We start from the raw sequence: 20,115 nt of genomic DNA, 5'->3' as shown, positions 1-20,115 counted from the left end.
CCTCCGATAGAACATGTGGTCATTTTAGCATTAGACCTCAGTAATACTCTGGGCCTGTTTCCCACCAAGATAACTTTATCTGAACCCCTGAGATGTGCACAGGCGCCGGCGTTTTGCCCGTGCTGGTCTCAGGTCCCTCTGTAACGGCTTCCTTGCTGTGTTCTCCAGATCGATTACTTCAACAATCAGATCATCGTGGACCTCGTGGAGCAGCAGCACAAGGGGATCATCGCCATCCTGGATGACGCCTGCATGAATGTCGGCAAAGTCACCGACGAAATATTCCTCGAAGCCCTTAACAGTAAATTGGGCAAACACGGCCATTTTTCCGAAAGGTAATGTGTTTTATGAGGACTTCCTCTCCTTTTGAGCTGTCAGATTTTCCCCATTGCTGAACAGAATTAAATGGTCTTAAATGTTGGGTTAAAAGAATGTCCACTCAAGGAAGCAAGGAAAGCCATAAGCATCCATTAAGTGGCCTACTGCTATAAATAAATTCTGCCTCTCTGGTTTATGGGATGACAAGAACGATAAAAATCATAATATCCAGGAGAGGGAGCTCCAGACTATTCAATTTGCTAGAAATAGGAAAAAATGAACATGATTTTAGAAAGCATGATGTCATTTATAACCAATAGGTACAGAGGCTTTGTTCATGTGCTAGAATTTTGCTCCTGCATCTGATAATTCTGGCACTGAAAACAGCTTTTGTCCTTGACTTTTTACTGTAATCAGTTATAAAATGTAGTATGTGTGCTCTGCCACAGTTCTTCTGACTCCGTGACTCTCTTGGGCATAAAGAAGCTCTGGCTGTAATTCTCCCATCACAAGGAAACTCATTCCCCTGAATGAATGGATATCCCTCTCAATTCCCCATTGTCCACATTCTAAAAGGTTATTAAGCAGATCACATTTCTGTAATGAGTGGTGGCCATTGTGGTTGTCGGACTCTCGTGCCGGGCTTTGCGTACAGTGTGTTTGCCATTAGGATTTGCCCTAGGAGGGGCTCACCGTCATCCCTGAGTGTTCCCTACAAATACCGGCTTGTCCAGCAGCCAGAAGCCAAAGGAGAAACAGCCCCGATGCTCTGTCGCTTCCATAAAGAAATGCTCCTCCATATTTGCATGTAAATCTATGACACACTGCCAATTTTTCTTTAGCACGAATAAGTCCATTTTCTAACTTTGCTCCCTTTGAAAGTATGTAATGGGTACAGAAAGAATCTACAGTTAACTAGATAAAGCACAAATCATCAAGAAATGGATTACTGGGGGCGCCTGGGTGGCTTAGTGGGTTAAGCTTCTGCCTTCGGCTTGGGTCATGGTCTCAGGGTCCTGGGATCGAGCCTCACATCGGGCTCTCTGCTCTGCGGGGAGCCTGCTTACTCCTCTCTGCCTGCCTCTCTGCCTACTTGTGATCTCTGTCTGTCAAATAAATAAATAAAATCTTTAAAAAAAAAATTTAAGAAATGGATTACTGGCTGATAGTTATTTTAGGCCATTTTATTTCTAAGAGGCTCTCCTTGATCTGTTCCCGGGGATTGACTAGGATCCTGACTACGAGTCAGTCAGCTATCAGATCCTACGGTCTGACATTTTACATCGGGGTTCTGGTCGGAGGCGTTCTTCAGTCATTTCCTGTGTATAACACAAGTGCTTAATACATGCCCCTTATCTCCCAGGCATAAGTCGGGTGCTGGGGACAGAGCAGCGAGCCAAGTTAGAAGCATCCTACCCCATTTAAAGTGATCTGTTGTAAGATGGTATCTACATCCTACGATGGTTATCTACATCCCTTACAATCCCAGCCCAGGTTCTGGAGACTCACCTAACATCCTGCCTACCCCAGACGGCAGATAATCAGTGTTTGTAAAATTGAATTGAATTTGGTCACAATCAATACCAAATAAATCTTATGGAATATGGAATTTTAAACTAAAACATGCAGGACTCCACTTCATTTAAATAAGTAACTATGATTCATGATAAACCCCCTCATTTTGATTCAACTTGGCCATTTATACACCTGACTTAAATTTGTCCACCAAATATTTTGAAATATCTCATTCTGAAGGTAGCCATGATACAGAGTACTTTTAAGCAGTTGCCACTGATGTGGTAAGAAATTGCAAAATAATAGTTTATCTGGGAAGACAGGAATTCTTTTTTTTTTTTAATTTTATTTATTTATTGGAGAGAGGGAGAGAAAATGAGTGAATGGAGGGGGGTGGAGCAGAGGGAGAGGGACAAGCAGACTCCCCGCTGAGCATGGAACCCAACACAGGGTTCAGTCTCACACTCTCAGATCATAACCTGAACCCAAATCAAGAATAGGATGCCCAGGGACGCCTGGGTGGCTCAGTCATTAAGCGTCTGCCTTTGGCTCAGGTCGTGATTCCGGGGTCCTGGGAGTGAGCCCCCCATCGGGCTCTCTGCTCAGTGGGAAGTCTGTTTCTCCTTCTCCCACTCCCCCTGTTTGTGTTTCCTCTCTCGCTGCGTTTCTGTCAAATAAATAAAGTCTTAAAAAAAAAAAATTGGGTGTCCAACCAGCTGAGCTACCCAGGCAACCCAGGGATTTTCTTTCTTTCTTTTCTTTACATGTAGAAACACAGGTGTCTTTGCCTCTAACCCAGTGGCTCTTTTTTCCAGCATCTCCCTCCCCACTCCCCTTGTCTGACAGGGTAAGGGGAGGTGATGCTGGAGGAGGTTCCCCCTGAGGTGCGGATTTCTTTTTTTTTTTTTTTTTAATTTATTTATTTGATAGAGATCAGTAGGCAGAGAGGCAGGCAGAGAGAGATGGAGAAGCAGGCTCCTTGCTTGCGGAGCAGAGAGCCTGATGCGGGGCTTGATCCCAGGACCCTGAGATCATGACCTGAGCCGAAGGCAGAGGCTTAACCCACTGAGCCACGCAGGCGCCCTGAGATGGGGATTTCTAAAGTGTGTTAATTTCTAGGATTACTGCTTTAACAAAGGAAAGAAATGGGATAACCAAGCTGTCAGGATATTTTCATCACTGAATCTTTCTTTTAAAAAACGCTATTATCCTGTATGTTACGCCAGGTGTTATCGTTTGCTGTTGATTACAGATCAGCTCAAGCTATTGGCATGTTAAGTCCGAGGTTTCTGCCTTGTATTTATTTAGGAGCTAAATGGTTCCTCCTACATTAAAGTAATCATGGAGAGATAGGCAAATGGTCCAATAAACCGTGAAATTCCTATTCAAAGTACTGTAAAAATAAAGTTAAATGATATACCGAACTTAATTATTTCCAACACGTAAAGAAAAGTCAAAAACCTTCTGTGTTCAGATCCCTTGAGACTTTGCAATATCCAAATGTAAGAATATTCAATTAGTGTGGGCATCTCCTGGGTCCTTTTCCATGAGGAGTTTTATAAATGAAAGGCTTTTATAAAATGGTTAATGAGAGAGAGAGGAAAAGAGGGATTCTATTTTTTGGAGACCCCTCTGTATGTTAGATACTTTGGTCTCCGTGGTTCATGGAAACTTCAGAACAGCTATCCGGGATAAGTAACTGTTTAAGATGCAGACCAAGTAGATGGTAGAGCCAAGATTTGAACCTCAGAGGTCTAAGTATTCACTTGTCTGATGGGTAAGCTATTCCATTACTAGTCCAGTTACGAGTGCAGAAGCCACCCTCCTGGTTGGGGGTGTTTTTTGGCTAAGAGTGCAACTTAAGTTGTCATGTGTAACTGCGCTCAGTGCTTTATAAACTCTTAGATGTCTGCTTCAGAACCTGTACGCTATTGCATGATCCTTCACAGGATCCTTTGCAGACAAAGGAGTCTGGCATTACTGTAACAAGGAGACTGTGGAGGCCACCCTATAGAAAAACTGCCTTTCCATAAACTGTTCTTCTTCAAGGAGAAATAGCTGGAGGAAGTTGGTCTCCTTTGAAATGATAACCCTGAACTTGACTCCCAGCTCAGCAAAAGACAAGTGAGCCAGGCCATTTTGTGTCTAGGAGAGCAGATATTACATCTGGTCCCAAGAATCCTTCCCAGAATGACCACCTATGAGCTTTGTGACTTGGGCCAGTTACCTGATCTCTCTGACCCTTAATTTCCTTGTATATAAAAGAAAGCTCCTAATATTTTAAATGTCAGTAGTGAGGATTGCCTGAGATGTACGTGCTCAGCTCATGGCAAGCCCTCAGTGTGGTCTTCCCTAAGTGGAGCCTGGAACAGAAGGAGACTGTGTCAGTCAGGGTAGGCTGGGCCACTTATGACAGCAGCCAGGCTTTCAGCACCAGAGACAGTAGCCCATTTCTGTTCCAGGGACCCTGACTTCCTCTGTCTTCCGGCTCTTCTGTTCCCTTGCCACTGTCCTTCTCTGCATCAGGCTAGTGGGAGAAGAGGAAGTACCGGACGGGGTCATCTACCTCTTACTAGCTTTGGCCTGACACAGCCACACTTCCTTTCCTCTCCCTGCCCACTGTCAAGCACCTTGTCACATGGCCATATCCACCTGCCAGGGTGGCTGGGAAAGAAGTCCAGCTGTGAGGACTTCCAGTGAAAGCTTACAGGCTTTACCACATAAGCCCCACACAGGGTGATTTTGTTCGTAATGGTATCATGATGTGTGACACTCTCATCATCTTATATGACACTGGAGTAGACTTTTAGGAAAACGAAAAGAATCTGTTTTCACACCAATCTCTTTATTGATTTCTTAGCTCTGCGCCTCAGACAAGATCCTGGAGTTTGATCGAGATTTTCGAATCCGGCATTATGCAGGTGACGTAGTGTGAGTATCTTACCGGGGGACCTAACACCATGATCTGCATGCAGCTTCACTTCAGAAAACAGAGCCAGGGGAAATAAAAACTGTCTTCCTACTCATTTGTGGTTTTTAGCCACCTCATAGGCGAGTATAGTTTCATCTCCTCACTTAAAAAAAAATTGGCTTTGTTTCATTCATTCCTTGCTTTTCCAACTTTTCTTGAGCGCACATGATGGCGGCCGTGCACAGCCCTGGTGTAGCTGGCGCTCAGAGCAGCTGATGGGTAAATGCCTCATGGGAGGATGTTAACGAGAGAAAGATGGAGGAGGTGGGCCTTTCTGTGAAGAAGCTAACGGTCCAGCAGTGGGCGCATACCTGCTAAGTCACTATAACGAACAATGGGAAGAAGGGTCAAATGGGAGATGCGTGAGGCCTTATGGAAACACCGAGGAGGGAGAACCATGCCGGGGCAAGGAATGTAGAGAGGTTTTGGTGTAGGAAGTGATATCCAAGCTGAGTCCTCAAAGTAAAAGAGGCTCCGTCAGGAGCAAGAATTGGGAATTAGGAAAGGAGAGGAGCCAGGAGGCTCATGGGCCCGGAGGCAAGAGCCACCATCACGTGCGAAGAGCTACAAGCAGTTGGGTGATGATGTGAGTGGTAACTAGTTTTTCCATATTATTTCCAAATGTCAGTTGGAAAGGTAGAAGTCTCACCAGCCACGTTTTCTGGTCACAATATCAGAAAGGTAGAAATTAATAAGAGCTATCAGAGGCCCCTAGGGCTGCGATAACACAATGGTGACTTAACAGGAGAGAAGTGTGTGCTTTCTCAGTTCTGGAGGCCCCAAGTCTGAACTCTGAGTGTCACAGGGCCGTGGGATGGAGGTTCTAGAGGATGATTATTCCTCGCCTCTGCCAGCTTCTGGTGGCTGCAGACACTGCTTGGCTCACGGCCGTGTCTCTCCAGTCTCTGCCTCTGAGCTCACACTGCTGCCGCTGCCTCGGCACATCTGGGTTAAAACAACCTCGGCCTTGGGACGCCTGGATGGCTCAGTTGGTTAAGCAGCTGCCTTCGGCTCAGGTCATGATCCCGGCATCCTGGGATCAAGTCCCACATCGGGCTCCTTGCTCCACGGGGAGCCTGCTTCTCCCTCTGACTCTGCCTGCCACTCTGTCTGCCTGTGCTCGCTCTCGCTCTCTCTGACTAAATAAATTAAAAATAAATAAATAAATAAAAAATAAATAAAAAAGATTAAAAAAAAAAAAAAAAAACTCCCTCGGCCTCTTTTTTTTTTTTTTTAAGTAGGCTCCACGCCCAGCAGGGAATCCAACATGGGCCTTGAACTCACAACCCTGAGATTAAGACCTAAGCTTAACCGACTGAACCACCCAGGCACCCCTGCCTGTGTCTTAAAACTACAATTGTGGTGGTGTTTAGGCCCACCTGGGTAATACAGGATCGGCTTCTCTCAAGATCCTTGATATCATCACATCTTTTGTCATAGAAAATCACACTCACAGGGGCTGGGAATTTGACATAGATAGCTTTCCAGGACGGGTGAGGGGAGCATTTTTCTGCCTGCTACACTTACTGTGTGTTGTCCACTAAACACCACTTCTTACCTGATTATTGTTTACAGTTTCTTCTCTTCCTTCCTCATTTTTTACATTAGAGGTCTCTTGACCATAACCCGTTTCAGGAAGAGATTACATAACAACAACAATAACAAAAAGGCAAAGGATCATCTCCACAAATGCCAAAAAGACATTTGAAGAAATTTTAATAGCTGTCCCTGATTTAAATTAAAACTCTGAGTCATAAAATAATATAGCTTGAGATGATCACCCCATCTGTCAAACCAGCCATTAGTGCTGGAATGGCACCATTTTCCACTTGTTCTGGTCCCGTTCCAAGGTTCCAGAACACTGAAGAGGGGAGAGGCAGCAGTGGGCACACTCTCCCGCTGAAAACACAGGCCTCATTTGCAGGATGCATCTCTCCAGTTCGGAAGCATCAAAGCAGGGCTGGTCAGAGGCCTTGGAGATCAGCTAGCCTGGTGCCTTTACTTTATAGATGGAGAAACTTATGGAAAGGGTGTAATAACACCTCATCCAAGGTCACACAGTAAGTTTATAGAGTGGCTGAGACAGTAACTAGTTTCCAGACTCCTAGTCCAGAATGCTGGCTGACCTTTCTGAGGGGTATTCAGTGCCCTAGACTTCCCCTGCTGTCATTCAGCCCTTCGATCCTTTTCTAGATTCTTACTGCATTATCTTCTGTGTGCACAATGTTTTGTAAGGTCTGGTTTCCGCCCACAAAGAGCTTACCATATAAAACTGAATACATACCTATATGATTGTGTGCGTGTGTTTATTTCTACTCATAAATATGCATACACTTAATATACATACATTTGCATGCATACATCAATGCAATAAAAGATGGTCTAAGATAATCACCATAGAGCTAATAATAGTATTGTCAGAATTTAGAAATAATCACATGATGTAATTCTTCTATCTATGAGAAGCCCAGGAAGGCTGATGCTAGTCCTTAGAAGCTAGGAATTATTTTTAAAGGGAGAAGTGGGAAGGGTGCTAGAAATATTCAGGAAATAGTAACTAGGTCCATTTAAGTGGAGTTGTGTCCTTTTGTACGGAAATGCCTGGAAAATTAGATTGAGATCAATCATAATGGGTCTTAAAGGCCAAAATAAAGACTTCACAGTTCAAATGTTCTAGGTTGGACAAAAGATTAAGAGTCAGGTGGCTTCAAGGTTTCAGTGCAAAGTGACTTGAAGGCCTTAGGAAGCGGATCTGGGGTGCGTGAGGCAAGGAAAGATTCTGGGACCTGGTGACCTTGAAGCTCCCCTGGACACTGCAGCTTGAAGGAGCCCTCTCAGAGAATTAAATATGTGAGGCTGGCCCACTGGTGAGGGGGCAGGGTGAGACAGCTGAGAACCGCCTCGATGTGATGATCGTCAAGGCAGAAAGTACAGACCAGCGAGAAAGTCGAGCTGTCAGGGCATCTAGAGCTCGTCTTTGCACAGCCTCTGAGCCTCCGTCAGTTCTGTGCCCCCAGCAGTGTACTCGCTCCTCTGGGTGGGGTCTACGCCCGTCGCTGCCACAGAGCGGCTGCAGTCCCTCCCTCACCCACTGCAGACGTAGCCAGCGTCTCAGGACCTTACTCCTTTTTCCTTCAAACCATGAGTGCCGGCCTCCTTGTTTCCTCTCCTGTCCTCTGTGCATGTGCCTGCCCCTCTCCCTTCATGTGATCTGTTTCCCTGTGTGATCTCCCTTCCTCTTCCTCCTCTGCTTATCCAGATCTTACCGTACTTTGCAGTTCTTCTTGGATTATTTTATCCCACCCTGAGCACACTGAGAGAACCTTAGGCAAGTCACCTTGACCTGCTTACAGAAGAGACCGTTAGTTCCTGTATGTCGCAGTTTTGCTTTTATCTTAGGAGTGCTGGATGATAAACACAGCTATCTTTTTAAGAGTCATCTTCTTGAGGTAAGCAGTAAACCAGTAGACAATGACGGTCTTAATCATAGTGATGGTACTGATCTTTGCTCTCCTTTTGAGGAATTGAAACAACGTCCCCTCTTTTTAGTAGGTAAATTTGATATTCTTTAACACAGAACAAAGTGGAAAATATTAGCTCTACAAATGATTGATGGCATTATTAACAGTGGAAAGGCTTGTAGACTTGTCAAGAAACTTAAAGGTGGCTCTTGCTTAGTGAATAATACACGTTTCCCATGGTTTTTTTTTTTTCCTCAACTAGCTATTCGGTCATTGGATTTATTGACAAAAATAAAGACACTTTGTTTCAAGATTTCAAGCGTCTCCTGTATAACAGGTAGGACTGAAATTTTTATTAATTATCTTTCCATTGAACTCTTTGTCATATATGTTGCATAATAGGTATGCGCATGATTACTTTTATGTGGCAGTTTTAAGAGCTTCTGACAAATTTTCTAGTTCTGTGCAACCGTAATGAATGAATGAAATAATGTGATTATACGGTCTATAAATTTAGGATGGGGACCTGCTGCTAATATGACTTCCTTGATTTCCCTTGGGTTGCCTTCGTTTCTCTCTTCACCACTGCTGTCCTACTGGTACCCCGGCCAGTGTCTCCAGGGGAGGCCAGTGGCAATGGGGGAGGGGTCTTGGAGAAGGTAAATGCTTTACACATGCAGATTCCCACTGTAGTCCCTTTGCTTCCAACTAAGAGACCCTCCTAATATCAGAGTGGCATCTAATGTCCATGTTGACAGATCTTCAGGGGACAGAACCTTCCCACAGTTCTAGAAAATGTGGAAAAGATGTGGCGAAATAACACCAGCCAAAGGATACCAAGTTCAAACCCAGTATGAATGCTTTGGAAAGAGCTGTAAAGAAAAGCCTCTCAGCCCGTTTCTTCTTTTGGACGAGAGAAATGTAGTCGCATATTTACTAAGTCTACTTAGTTGGCCAAGAGATCATCAAAAATGTGTTCAACGTGCAGCTGTGAAAACAGTTTAGGCTAAGTGCCTGCCCTCCTGGCTCTGCTCTTCCAACGGAGATGACAGTTAGTAAGAAAACAAGTCACTTTCCGGTAGTGACAAGTGCTGTGAAGAAAAATATAGTAGGTAGGAGATTGCAGGGTGCAGACAAGGAGCAGGAGGGGAGCCATTATTAAGAAGGGTGATCAGAAAACCTTCTTAAAAGAGGGGACTTTTGAGCAGAGGACTGAATGAAGTGAGGGAGTGAGCCGTGAACGTGTCGGGGTGGGGCGGGGAGAGCACTGCAGGCAGAGAGCAGCCAGTACCAAGGCACCAAGGTGGGAGTGAGCAGCACGGCGTCTCAAGAGCAGCAAGGAGGCTAGTGGGGCTAAAAGTAGAGTGAGGGATAGGGAAAGCAATAGGGAATGAATTTAGGGAGGTCAGCAGGGTGTGGATCCTGCAGAGTCCGTGAGCCAAAGTAAGAATGAAACATGAAGAGAAGGCATCAGAATTTATGATAGGAAGTGATTTATACTTTAAAGAACCCACTGGGGCTGCTGTGTAAAGGGCAAGAGAAGAAATGAGACCAAATAGAAGACTCATAATCCAGATGGTGTAACAGAGCTCATGAAAAGTGGTCAGAGTGAGTGAGATTTTGCAAGTGGAGCCAACAGGGTTTGCCATTAGATGGGATATATGGTAGGAGAGAAAAACAGAAATTGGAGACGAAGCCTGAGCCGTGGGGAAGGGATGCTCAAGGTGGGGAAGACAATGGGAGGGGCTAACTGGGTGGGGGAGTTGGAGTGTGTTGTTTTGGATGTGTTTTGTCATATTGGACACGCCGCTGGGAATGCCAGGAGACAGTTGTGGATATGCATTGGGAATTTCGGTAAAGGAGAGACTAGAGCTACAAATCCATGGTCATCAGTCTGTTGACAGTATTTAAAGCCATAAGATTAGCTGAGATGAACAAGGGTGAACTTAGACAAATATAAAAGAAGAGGTCAAAGAGACTCATTCCTGAGACTCACCAGCATTTGGAATCAAGCAAGAAAGAACCAACTAGCAAAGGCAGCGGGGCTGCCAGTAAGGCAGTAAGAAAGCCAGGAATCTGGTGTCATAGAGACCAAGCCAAGAAAAAAGTGCTTTAAGAAGAAAACAACTGTAAACCATGTCAAATACTGTCCAAAGTAAGTTGAGGACCAGGATTAACCATGGGATTTGCTGACATGAAGGCTAGTGGGACTCTTGACAACACTGGTCTCAGTAAAGTCGTGAAGACGAATGTCTAATTGAATTGGGCTCCAGAGACTATGGATAATGAGAATGTGGAGACGTCGTGTTTAAGCTCTTCTTTCAGGAAGTTTTACTATTAAATGGTTCAGCGGTGTGGATGTCGAAGGTTCCAAGGACAGTGATGGAGCTCTCTCCACACCAGAAAGTTACATGGGAATGCGAGAAGGGCTCCAGATAAGAATTGGTCACGGGGAAAAGAGACTTTCAGAAAGGAGTCTCGGAGCTTGAACTTTCAGTCAAGCTGCACCCACTTGAGGGACAAATGACAGAGTCTCACATCATTCTGTATGGGTAACGTCAAAAACTCAAACTGGCTGGGGCGCCTGGGTGGCTCAGTGGGTTAAGCCGCTGCCTTCGGCTCAGGTCATGATCTCAGGGTCCTGGGATCAAGTCCCGCATGGGGCTCTCTGCTCAGCAGGGAGCCTGCTTCCCTTCCTCTCTACCTGCCTCTCTGCTTACTTGTGATCTCTCTCTGTCAAATGAATAAATAAAATCTTTAAAAAAAAAAAAAAAAACTCAAACTGGAAAAACGGCTTCAGTTGGCCAGTGGCAATATCAGTGTGTGTTACCAGGGGAAGGCAGCCATGTGGTATACCAGGAGGCTACAGAAGGCAGCATTTGTTACTTTCATGAATTTATTGTGGCCCATGGGTTCAGCTCAGTGAGAGCAGCTCTACCTCTTAGTGGTGGATTCACGTAATCCCAAATTCACAGGACCAGTGTAGGAACAAAGCCATGTGGGAATTTATTTCCTGGGAAAAATCTGACCATTTTTCGCTGGAGTTTTTTATTTGCATTGGTATTTTTATACTTGCATTGATGACAGGCTGTTCCCCCCGCTGGAAAACCTGCTTGGGAAGTCACATGGCAATGAGAATGCTAGTTTATTAATTGACAGTGAAAAATATTACCCATAGAATCCAGAGTGCTTAGTTGCTTGGTAAGCATGAAAGTAGAACAAAGGGACTTGGGTAAATCCAGCAGTTAAGGGCTGTAGAGGAATCTGTTTCCCAGTGGGGATGGTCTTACGAAGGACTGTTGACTGAAGCTGTTTGTATATATCTGCATAATAGGGAAGGTCTTGCCAGTGGGATGGGGAAGTCTTGAAATTATTTTGGCTAAAACCATCTTCCTAGATCATGTTGGGATGTGCTTCCTTTACCTTTGGACACTTTTCGATGCTTCTGTGGCTAACCCTTCCCAAATCCCCATCCTTTCTCTGTATATATGTAAAGAAGAATCCTTGCATCTCTGGTTCTGTAGACCTTGAGTATATACCTTTGGACACTTTTCGATGCTTCTGTGGCTAACCCTTCCCAAATCCCCATCCTTTCTCTGTATATATGTAAAGAAGAATCCTTGCATCTCTGGTTCTGTAGACCTTGAGTATATACTTGCCTGTATGCTTGCATTTGCATGTGTGTGTGCATGTGTGTAATGGGAAGAGGAAGGGAGGGAGCGGGTGGCCCACCAGATACCCAGACTCTGCTCTTCACTACCTCACTGCTAAGTCAGGTAAATTTTCTTGTCTGTTAAACCTGCTGGGTTTCTGGATAAATAAGCTTCCCCTTTATAAAAGGGCTCTTACAAATGTTTGGAAACTACTTTGTTAATATTATATGCATGACTTACTGGCCCAGAAGTTCATTCTTTTTAGAATGTACATGTCTAGCTTCATTACATATCAATTCTACTATTTAATAATAGTAATAATGAATATCTTATTTCCTTCATTTCAAATCTTCCCCTCTCCCTCTATTTACAAGGTTAAACATGGAAAGAATCTAAATATGGCCAACAGTGAGATAGGTAGAAACTGCATAGACCCAAACAGACTACAGTCTTCAGTCTTTGGTCTGCATCAGAATTTTCAAAGTGCACACATTCTACTTTCTGGAAATTCTATTCAGTGAGTATTAGGAAGACATCCAGGCTTCCTCTGCACTAAGGGTTGAGAACCATTGCCTTAATTCTCGCTCAGCCAAAGACTAGAATGGAAAATTTTAAGAAGAAACAAGAGACCTTTATGGGGTCATTTTTACTGAGAGGTGCCTCATTGGGAAATCAGGGACTAGGACCAGAAAGGGGATAAAATGAGGTCTCTGAGCCACACGCAGATCACTGGGTTAATTTACCACCACCTTCCGTGGTAGTCGGCACGGCTCGCTTGCAAGGGTGGGGGCTGGGAGCGCTGCTCTATCTCTGTTCACAGACCCCGTCAGTCTTCAACCCACCATTTATCCTGTTTGCCCTCTTGTCACTTACTCCGGCATTTCACAGATTTTATTTTGAGTCTCTGTGTGCAGAAGTTAACTAGGTATTTGGGGGACCGCTTCAATTTCCTCCTTTTTACACCAGGGAGAGAAAAATGGGCAGAATGATGGCAGTGGTAAACACAGTCAGCAGAGAATGTCCTTGCTGACCCCCTTCTCTCTCCTCAGCCCCAATTTAAAAATAAATAGATACATTAAATAAAAAGATTTCTGACAAATAGCGTTGTAGGGTGACAGGTGACAGCACTGCCTGACCCCCAGAGATGTGGACTCATGTGTCGTACGCCCGCAACTAGTGTAACATTGTGTGTCAGCTGTATGAAAATAAAAAGAAAGAGAGAAGTTTCCAAGACACAAGCAGCATTTTGAGTTCCAATTCCTCTAAAATCAAAGGCACCCAGAAGGAAACAGGAAGAAAATCAGGAGTCGAGACCACCACATGTCGTCTTTGAAGAGATGTGTCCACAGAGCCAAATAATGATTTTTCTCAAGTACTTCGCATCAAACCTGGCCTGAAGTACACTGTGGGAGTCGGAAGGAAACGGTCTCCGTGTCACATCAATGAACTAGCGTAACCGCCCATAACAGAGCGCGTAAATTCAGCTGTGGGTCGGGGTTTACGAGAAGGCCATGTAGAAACGGTTCTTTCGTGTTCCTGCTTGTCTAGTTCGGAAGAGCTGGCTTTTTGTCCTGTCACCTGTTCTGTGGGAATCTTTTCCCCCATGAGAAGATCCTTTCACACCCGTGTTTCCTGCAGTCCCATTGAGCATTGTTTTTTCCCTGGAGGCTTGTCCTCCTCCTCCTAAGTACCACCCAACTTTTTATTTTACATATGTATGGTAAGAGCTGTGTTAGCCATCTGAGGGTCCTAGAGGTCACTTTAAAATTTAAAGAATTCTTTTCTCAGTTTGTGTATGTCATCTCTACACCCAAATGGGGCTCGAACACACGACCTCAACACTAAGAGTCACACGCTCCACTAAGAATTTTTTAAACGTAGGATAGTTTGGACGCATCTTCTCCATGTGTGGTATGCTCTCTCCCACTACACTTTCTCAACCTAATTTTCTAGGCGGAGTCTTTTTCCCAGCTAGGCCTTGTGACCCAGAGCACAGTCCAACAGAATGGTTTCTTGTCAGAGTATTGCAATGTAATGTTCACATCGCTCTCCCTGTGCCTCTCAGTTCCAATCCTGTGCTGAAGGATATGTGGCCCGAAGGCAAACTGAGTATTACGGAGGTGACCAAGCGACCTCTGACTGCTGCCACCTTGTTTAAGAATTCGATGATCGCTTTAGTGGACAACCTTGCATCGAAGGTAACTGTTCTCTTTACCACATATCCATCTTAGGGCCACTTTCGGTGGTCACCGGCACTGCTTGCTGCCATGCGCTCCCCCTTGATGCATGTTGCAGAGAATGTAGGTGCAATTTGCCTTTTAGGCAATTGTAATAAATCAAACTGAAACATGTCTATTTAAAGTGACTGTTCTACTAGAATTTTTATTCCTGCTTTGTTTTGTTTTGTTTTGTTTTGTTTTTTTTAAACGTGGCTGGGTGAAACAGTTGTTTGTGTCTAAGTAGAAATGCTTCTTGTTAAGGTTGAGCTTTATATGGTTGTCAAAAATACAAAGTCTTAGTGAGACCTTAAAAAAATTTCATATATACGTGTATATATATATAAACTATAAAGTAGAACATGTACCTGGCAAAATGAACTTCAGCCCTGAACAAAAGAAAGGGCATGGCCTAAAAAAAATCTTGAATTAAATAGTAATATGCCATCCATGTATCATATCTGGATACAAAATGACCAGACAGAGTATCAAGAGGAAGTTTAATATTTAAGTATTGTCCTTAGGCTGTTGTCAACAGCTGAAATAAACTGTTGTATTATTGACAGTTGGTTCTGCTGCTGATTGCTCCTTTCAGGGGTACTACTGTTTGGTAACTTTAGTCTGTTTCTGCCCCCCACGTCCACCACCCTCCTCCCACTGCCACCCCATCCTGCCACCCTCCTCTCCCACTACTCTCTGCCAAAGAACAGATTTCTACTCTTAACTGCTGCTGCTGACAAGTTTGATAAATGAGGCGGCTTTCCGGGACTCATTATTTTTAGTTCCTTCATTTTTATCTCTCTCTTCTGGTGCTTTTCCTCTGTATTTTATTCTCTGTTGTTATCTTTTTTTTTTTTTTAACCAACTTCCTCTCTAAGAATTTAAATCTCTACTGTTCCTGATTACTTCACTATGGATAAATTAGGCAAAGGCACAAGAACACATCTGTTCAGTAGCTTTCTATTTCTTTCTGTCAGGATTCTTTGGCTTCATGTGACAACAAATAAGCCCAGTTTGCTGGCTTGTGGAATCAAACCTCTAGAAAGGCAAGGGCGAGGACACCAGAACCAAAGAGCAGAACACCATTAGAATCCTTCCTCTTGTCTCTAAGCTTCTCTGTGCTTGTCAGTTCCAACGTGCCTCATCCCACAAGAGGGAAGGTGAACCTAGAAGGAGGGCATGTGACACAAGAAACAGAACTGAACACAGAATTTTATAAAACATGTTTATAGAATATATTACAGTTTACAAAATGTATTAGATTTATTTCATTAACTAGGAAAGGACTGCCTTTATTTTCTAAAATTGGTAGTTAAATGTGCATTTTTTAAAAATAAAAATTCTAGAACCATCCCTAATTTCTGTACCAGGAACTGCATTCTAATAAATAATAATAAAAGAGAGACCCCCTCCTCCAAATGAGTGGCTTAAACAGAGAGACATTAATTTCTCTGTCCTGCAGGTAAGTGTCCAGAAGCAGGCATCCCAGGACTGGTATAGCAGCCTTAAGGTTTTTAGGGACCCGGGTGCTTTCTGTCTTTCTCTTCTACCATACGTGTGCTTGGTGTCCATCCTGGCCCAAAATGGCAGCAGGGGCTTCTTCCCTTTCAGAGAGACTTCCTAGGAGTCTCACACAGCATGTCCGCCACGTCTCGTTCACTACACCTGGTTGCCAGGGAAACTGGGAAGTGCATTTTTATCCTGGTCAGTAGTGTACCTAGCCAGAAATAAGTATTCCATTTCCAAAAAAGGTGCTGGATAGGAGGTAGGCAGCTAACCCGGCAGTCTCTGCTGCGGCTTCCCAATTTGTGTGTCTGTGGTGGAGGAGGGGTGAGGGAAAGCAGCCTCTCAGCCCCAGAAAAGGCAGGAAGGTGGAGGGGAGGGGAGCCACAAAGGAGAATGTTACTTTTAAAAAATACAAAATTGTATGATACAAATAATCTAAATAATTGCTACTCACCATAAATGTAAATAGACTAACAAGACTAGATGGAAAGTGTAGCTATAGGCTTCGTCCAGGAGATTCCTAAACACCACTGTGCAGAACGATGAAAAACAAAGCCCTTCTCCCCAAAGACAATTAAAAGCCATATTAATGTGAGAGAATAGAATTTAAGAAAAAAAAGTATTAATACAGGTAAAGAGACTCCTAACAATCCAATAAAAATACCCAAGACAATAAAGCCACTTGGAAATAGGTACCTAATAATATAGCCGTTGTTTGACTACATCCATAGTATTATCCATTATGTTACATGTTACATCCATAATGCTACATATTATGGCCGACATCCATAAAGCAAAAAAAAGAAAAGGACCTGAAAAAAAATTTTTTTAAGGCAAAATGGACAAGTCCACAATCCTTGTGGGAGATTTTTTTTTTTTAAGATTTTATTTATTTACTTATTTGACAGAGACACAGAGAGAAAGCACACAAGCAGGCAGAGCGGAAGGCAGAGAGAGAAGCAGTCTCCCTGCCAAGCAAGGAGCCTGATCTGGGACTCGATCCCAGAACCTTCGGATCATGACCTGAGCCGAAGGCAGCAGCTTAACCGACTGAGCCACCTAGGCGCCCCCTTATGGGAGATTTTAAGCCAACTGTACTAGAGACTGATATTTGAAGCAGACAAAATCCTTAGTAAGAATGCAAAAGCATTGAAAACCAAATATAAACTTTAGTAAATCAAAAGAACACTGCACCCAGGAAATAGGAAATACATATTCCTTTCAAGTATGTATAGAACATTTCCAAGAATTGACTACATGCTAGATCTCAAAGGAAGTCTTAACCATTTTAACAAACATATACATACATACGGTCTCCATCTTCACAGCAAGTAAAATAAAAAGCAGCATTAGTTTTTTTTTTAATATGCTTGGGAACTTGAGATAACCCTAGATAACCTCTCCTAGATAACCCACAGGCTGAAGAGGAAATCACAATGGAAACTATAAAACATCTGGATCTATATGACAAAAGAATTTATTAAAATCTGTAGAATACTGCTGAAGTGGTCCACTTGTTATACCTTTATTTAAAAAAAAAGAAAGTAAGTAAATGAGTTAGGGGCACCTGGGTGGTTCAGTTAGTTAAGCATCTACCTTCAACTCAGGTCATGTTCTTAGGGTCCTGGGATCAAGCCCTGCATTGCCTTCCTGCTCGTGAAGAGTCTGCTTCTCCCTCTCCCTCTGCCTGCACTCTCTCTTGCTAACTCTCTCAAATAAATAAAATCTTAAAAAACAAAAAAATAAATGAGTTAAGTTCACTTCTTCATTCAAGAAGCCAGAAAAAGAATTCCAAAGAAGAAAATCTAAAGAAAGAAAATAATAACATTTAAATAGCAAAAAATAAAATAGGTTAAAAAAAATAGTCAAATAGACAAACCTTTAATGAAACTGATAAGAAGAAACGGCAGTATTATGAATGAAAAAGGGAAGTGACTTCATATATACGAGATTTTAAAAGGCATAGAATATTGTAAACAACTATATGGCAGTGAATTTGAAAAATTAGTTTTCTAGAAAAATATGTTGTCAAAATTAACTCAAGAAGACATAGAAAATCTGAATAAATTAGTCATCTTAAAGAGTCTAAATCACTCATCAGGATTCTGCCTTCTCTCAGCTCTGCCAGAAACCCAAGGCCCAGATGGTTTTGCAGATACATTTTATAAATCTTTCAATAAGCCAATAATCCCTATTATATATAAACTGCTTGGGAGTGTAGTACAAAGAGAGGCCACTACCCAACCCATTTTATGAGATTAATATTACCTTCATAGTAGGTTAATACAAGAAAATAAAATTAGTTCAGTTTCACCTAGGAACATAGGAAGATCTTAAAAATACATATGAGTAGTGCATGGAACATGGTGAAGAAAGTGTCTACTAAAATCGATTGAAAACAACTGAATGTTAGGTGAAACATAAAAATCAATTTATGAATGCAACTATGAACTAATAAGAAAGTAAGGAATATGTAGGCCTAGGAATGAGTGAAGGCCGAAGTTAGGGGAAAAATAATATGCTGTCTCTCTGAGGATTTAGTAAAGTAGGTAACTGTGAGTATAAGTATTCAAGGCTGGGTGCTCCAAGTGAAGCCCAGGCCCTGGCCAAACTAGTGTGTCTAATAAGAGATCCCATGCTCGCACACACACGTGCACACACCATACACAGGTCTCCGAAGGGCCACATTGTCAGAGGGATACATCTAGAATGAACTAGAAATAATCCTTCATTATTTGAGAGAAAAACTGCCGGTCTTGGTCCTTGGCAGTGAGCCATGGTGGGGGTATGAGAATTTATAATCATAAGCCAGTTTTTATGAGGTTTTCAGTCCAAATTCATATTACCTGGGTGATCTAAAAAGCTTGCACCAACAATTTAGTTTAAAGTGGTCCAAGCCTGGTATTATCCCCAGGTATCTGATAGAAGCAAGAATTAAGAATTCCTACACACATAAATTACGTACCATGCGCAAGAGTCAGATTAAGCAAGATTCAGAGTCATGAAAACTTAGAGTGGAATTGTTAGAAACAGAATATAAGAATGTTTAATATGTTTTAAGAAATCAAAGGCCTAAAAATATGAGAAAGAGCAAGTAACTGGGCAATTGATAGAAATAAAAACTAAAATTAAAAAACAGATAGGTGGGGTACCTGGGTGGTTCAGTGGGTTAAAGCCTTCGGCTCAGGTCATGATCCCAGGGTTGTGGGATCGAGTCCCGCATCTTGTCGGGCTCCCTGCTTGGCAGGGAGCCTGCTTCCTCCTCTCTCTTTGCCTGCCTTTCTGCCTACTTGTGGTCTCTGTCTGTCAAATAAATAAAATCTTACAAACAAAAACAAAACAGATAGGTTTAGCATCAGTTTATATAAAGCTGAAGAGAATAGAGAAATGAAAGAAAAAATAAAGGAAATTATCCAAGATTCTACTTAGACCAAGAAATTAAATAAAAAGAGATAATATTAAGAGACATAAGGATAAATGAAAAGGTCTAATACATATCTAATCAGGTACCCAAGGAAAGGAGAGGATGGGCAGAGCAATATTGGAAAATATATTGCTGAGAATTTCACCAGTAATGAAAGATAACACTTTGTGGAATCAGAAAGTCTAGTATATCCCAAGCTGGAAAAATTACAAGAAATCTGCATTTAATAACATTGTGAAATCCCGGAACATCAAAGACCAAGAAAATGCATTAAAAGCAGATTTTCTTAAAAGAATAAGAGGCTGAGAAAAAAGAACTGTAAACCAAAATTCTGTTCCAAGAGTATATGTTTTTCAAGAACAGAGACAGTAGGGGCACCTGGGTGGCTCAGTCAGTTAAGCATCTGACTCTTGATCTCAGCTCAGGTCTTGGTCTCAGGATTGTGAGTTCGACCCCTGCATTGGGCTCTGTGCTGGGTGTGGAGCCTACTTAAGGAAACAAAGATACAATAAAGAATTTTTCTGAAAAGAAAAAAGAATTAAAAGCACCCTAGAGGAATTCTAAAGGATATATGCATCAGGCCAGAGGAAGAGTATATAAAATGAAAGCCTGAAATGCAAAAAAAACAGGGCAAAGAAAGTGGTAAAGGTAGATGCATATATATAAACTGGAAAATAACATTTTATTGGTAAAAATACAGATTAGAATTAAATAGCACAACAATAGCATAAAACTGGAAGGGTGGGTGATTATAATTTGCGTATTTAAGATCCTTGGTTGTTCAGGAAAATAAAAATATTGCTTAGCTTATAACCCTGATGATGACACACAATTGCAGATTAAATGTCCTCTAGGAGTCACGAAAAGAATAGAAGTAAGGTTGTAACTTCTAAACTAGTTGGGGTGGGTTGGAGGAGGCGAGGCAGAGTCAGAATGAGAAGCAAATAATCCGTTCTAAAAAAACATCGAAGGAGGAGACAAAAGACATAGGAAAGCCAAGACGAATTAAGAGGGTAGAAAGAAACCCAAGCATTCTAGTATTACATTGAAT

The 20,115-nt window shown here is 42.6% G+C and overlaps 1 protein-coding gene across 1 annotated transcript in view; it reads left to right on the top strand.

Moving 5' to 3' along the window:
- The window catches only part of MYO1D (myosin ID), a 341,412-nt gene that overhangs the window by 112,957 nt on the left and 208,340 nt on the right, over window positions 1–20,115 (top strand). Inside the window, 5 exon segments of the mRNA XM_082707407.1 lie at window positions 169–336; window positions 338–340; window positions 4,694–4,764; window positions 8,528–8,602; window positions 13,984–14,116. Coding sequence (XP_082563533.1) covers window positions 169–336; window positions 338–340; window positions 4,694–4,764; window positions 8,528–8,602; window positions 13,984–14,116 — 450 coding nt within the window.

The sequence above is a fragment of the Mustela nivalis genome (assembly GCF_964662115.1).
Source record: "Mustela nivalis genome assembly, chromosome: 17".
Lineage (NCBI taxonomy): Eukaryota > Metazoa > Chordata > Mammalia > Carnivora > Mustelidae > Mustela > Mustela nivalis.
The sequence above is the reverse complement of the archived record's forward strand: the minus strand, read 5'-3'. Positions and strand labels throughout refer to the sequence as shown.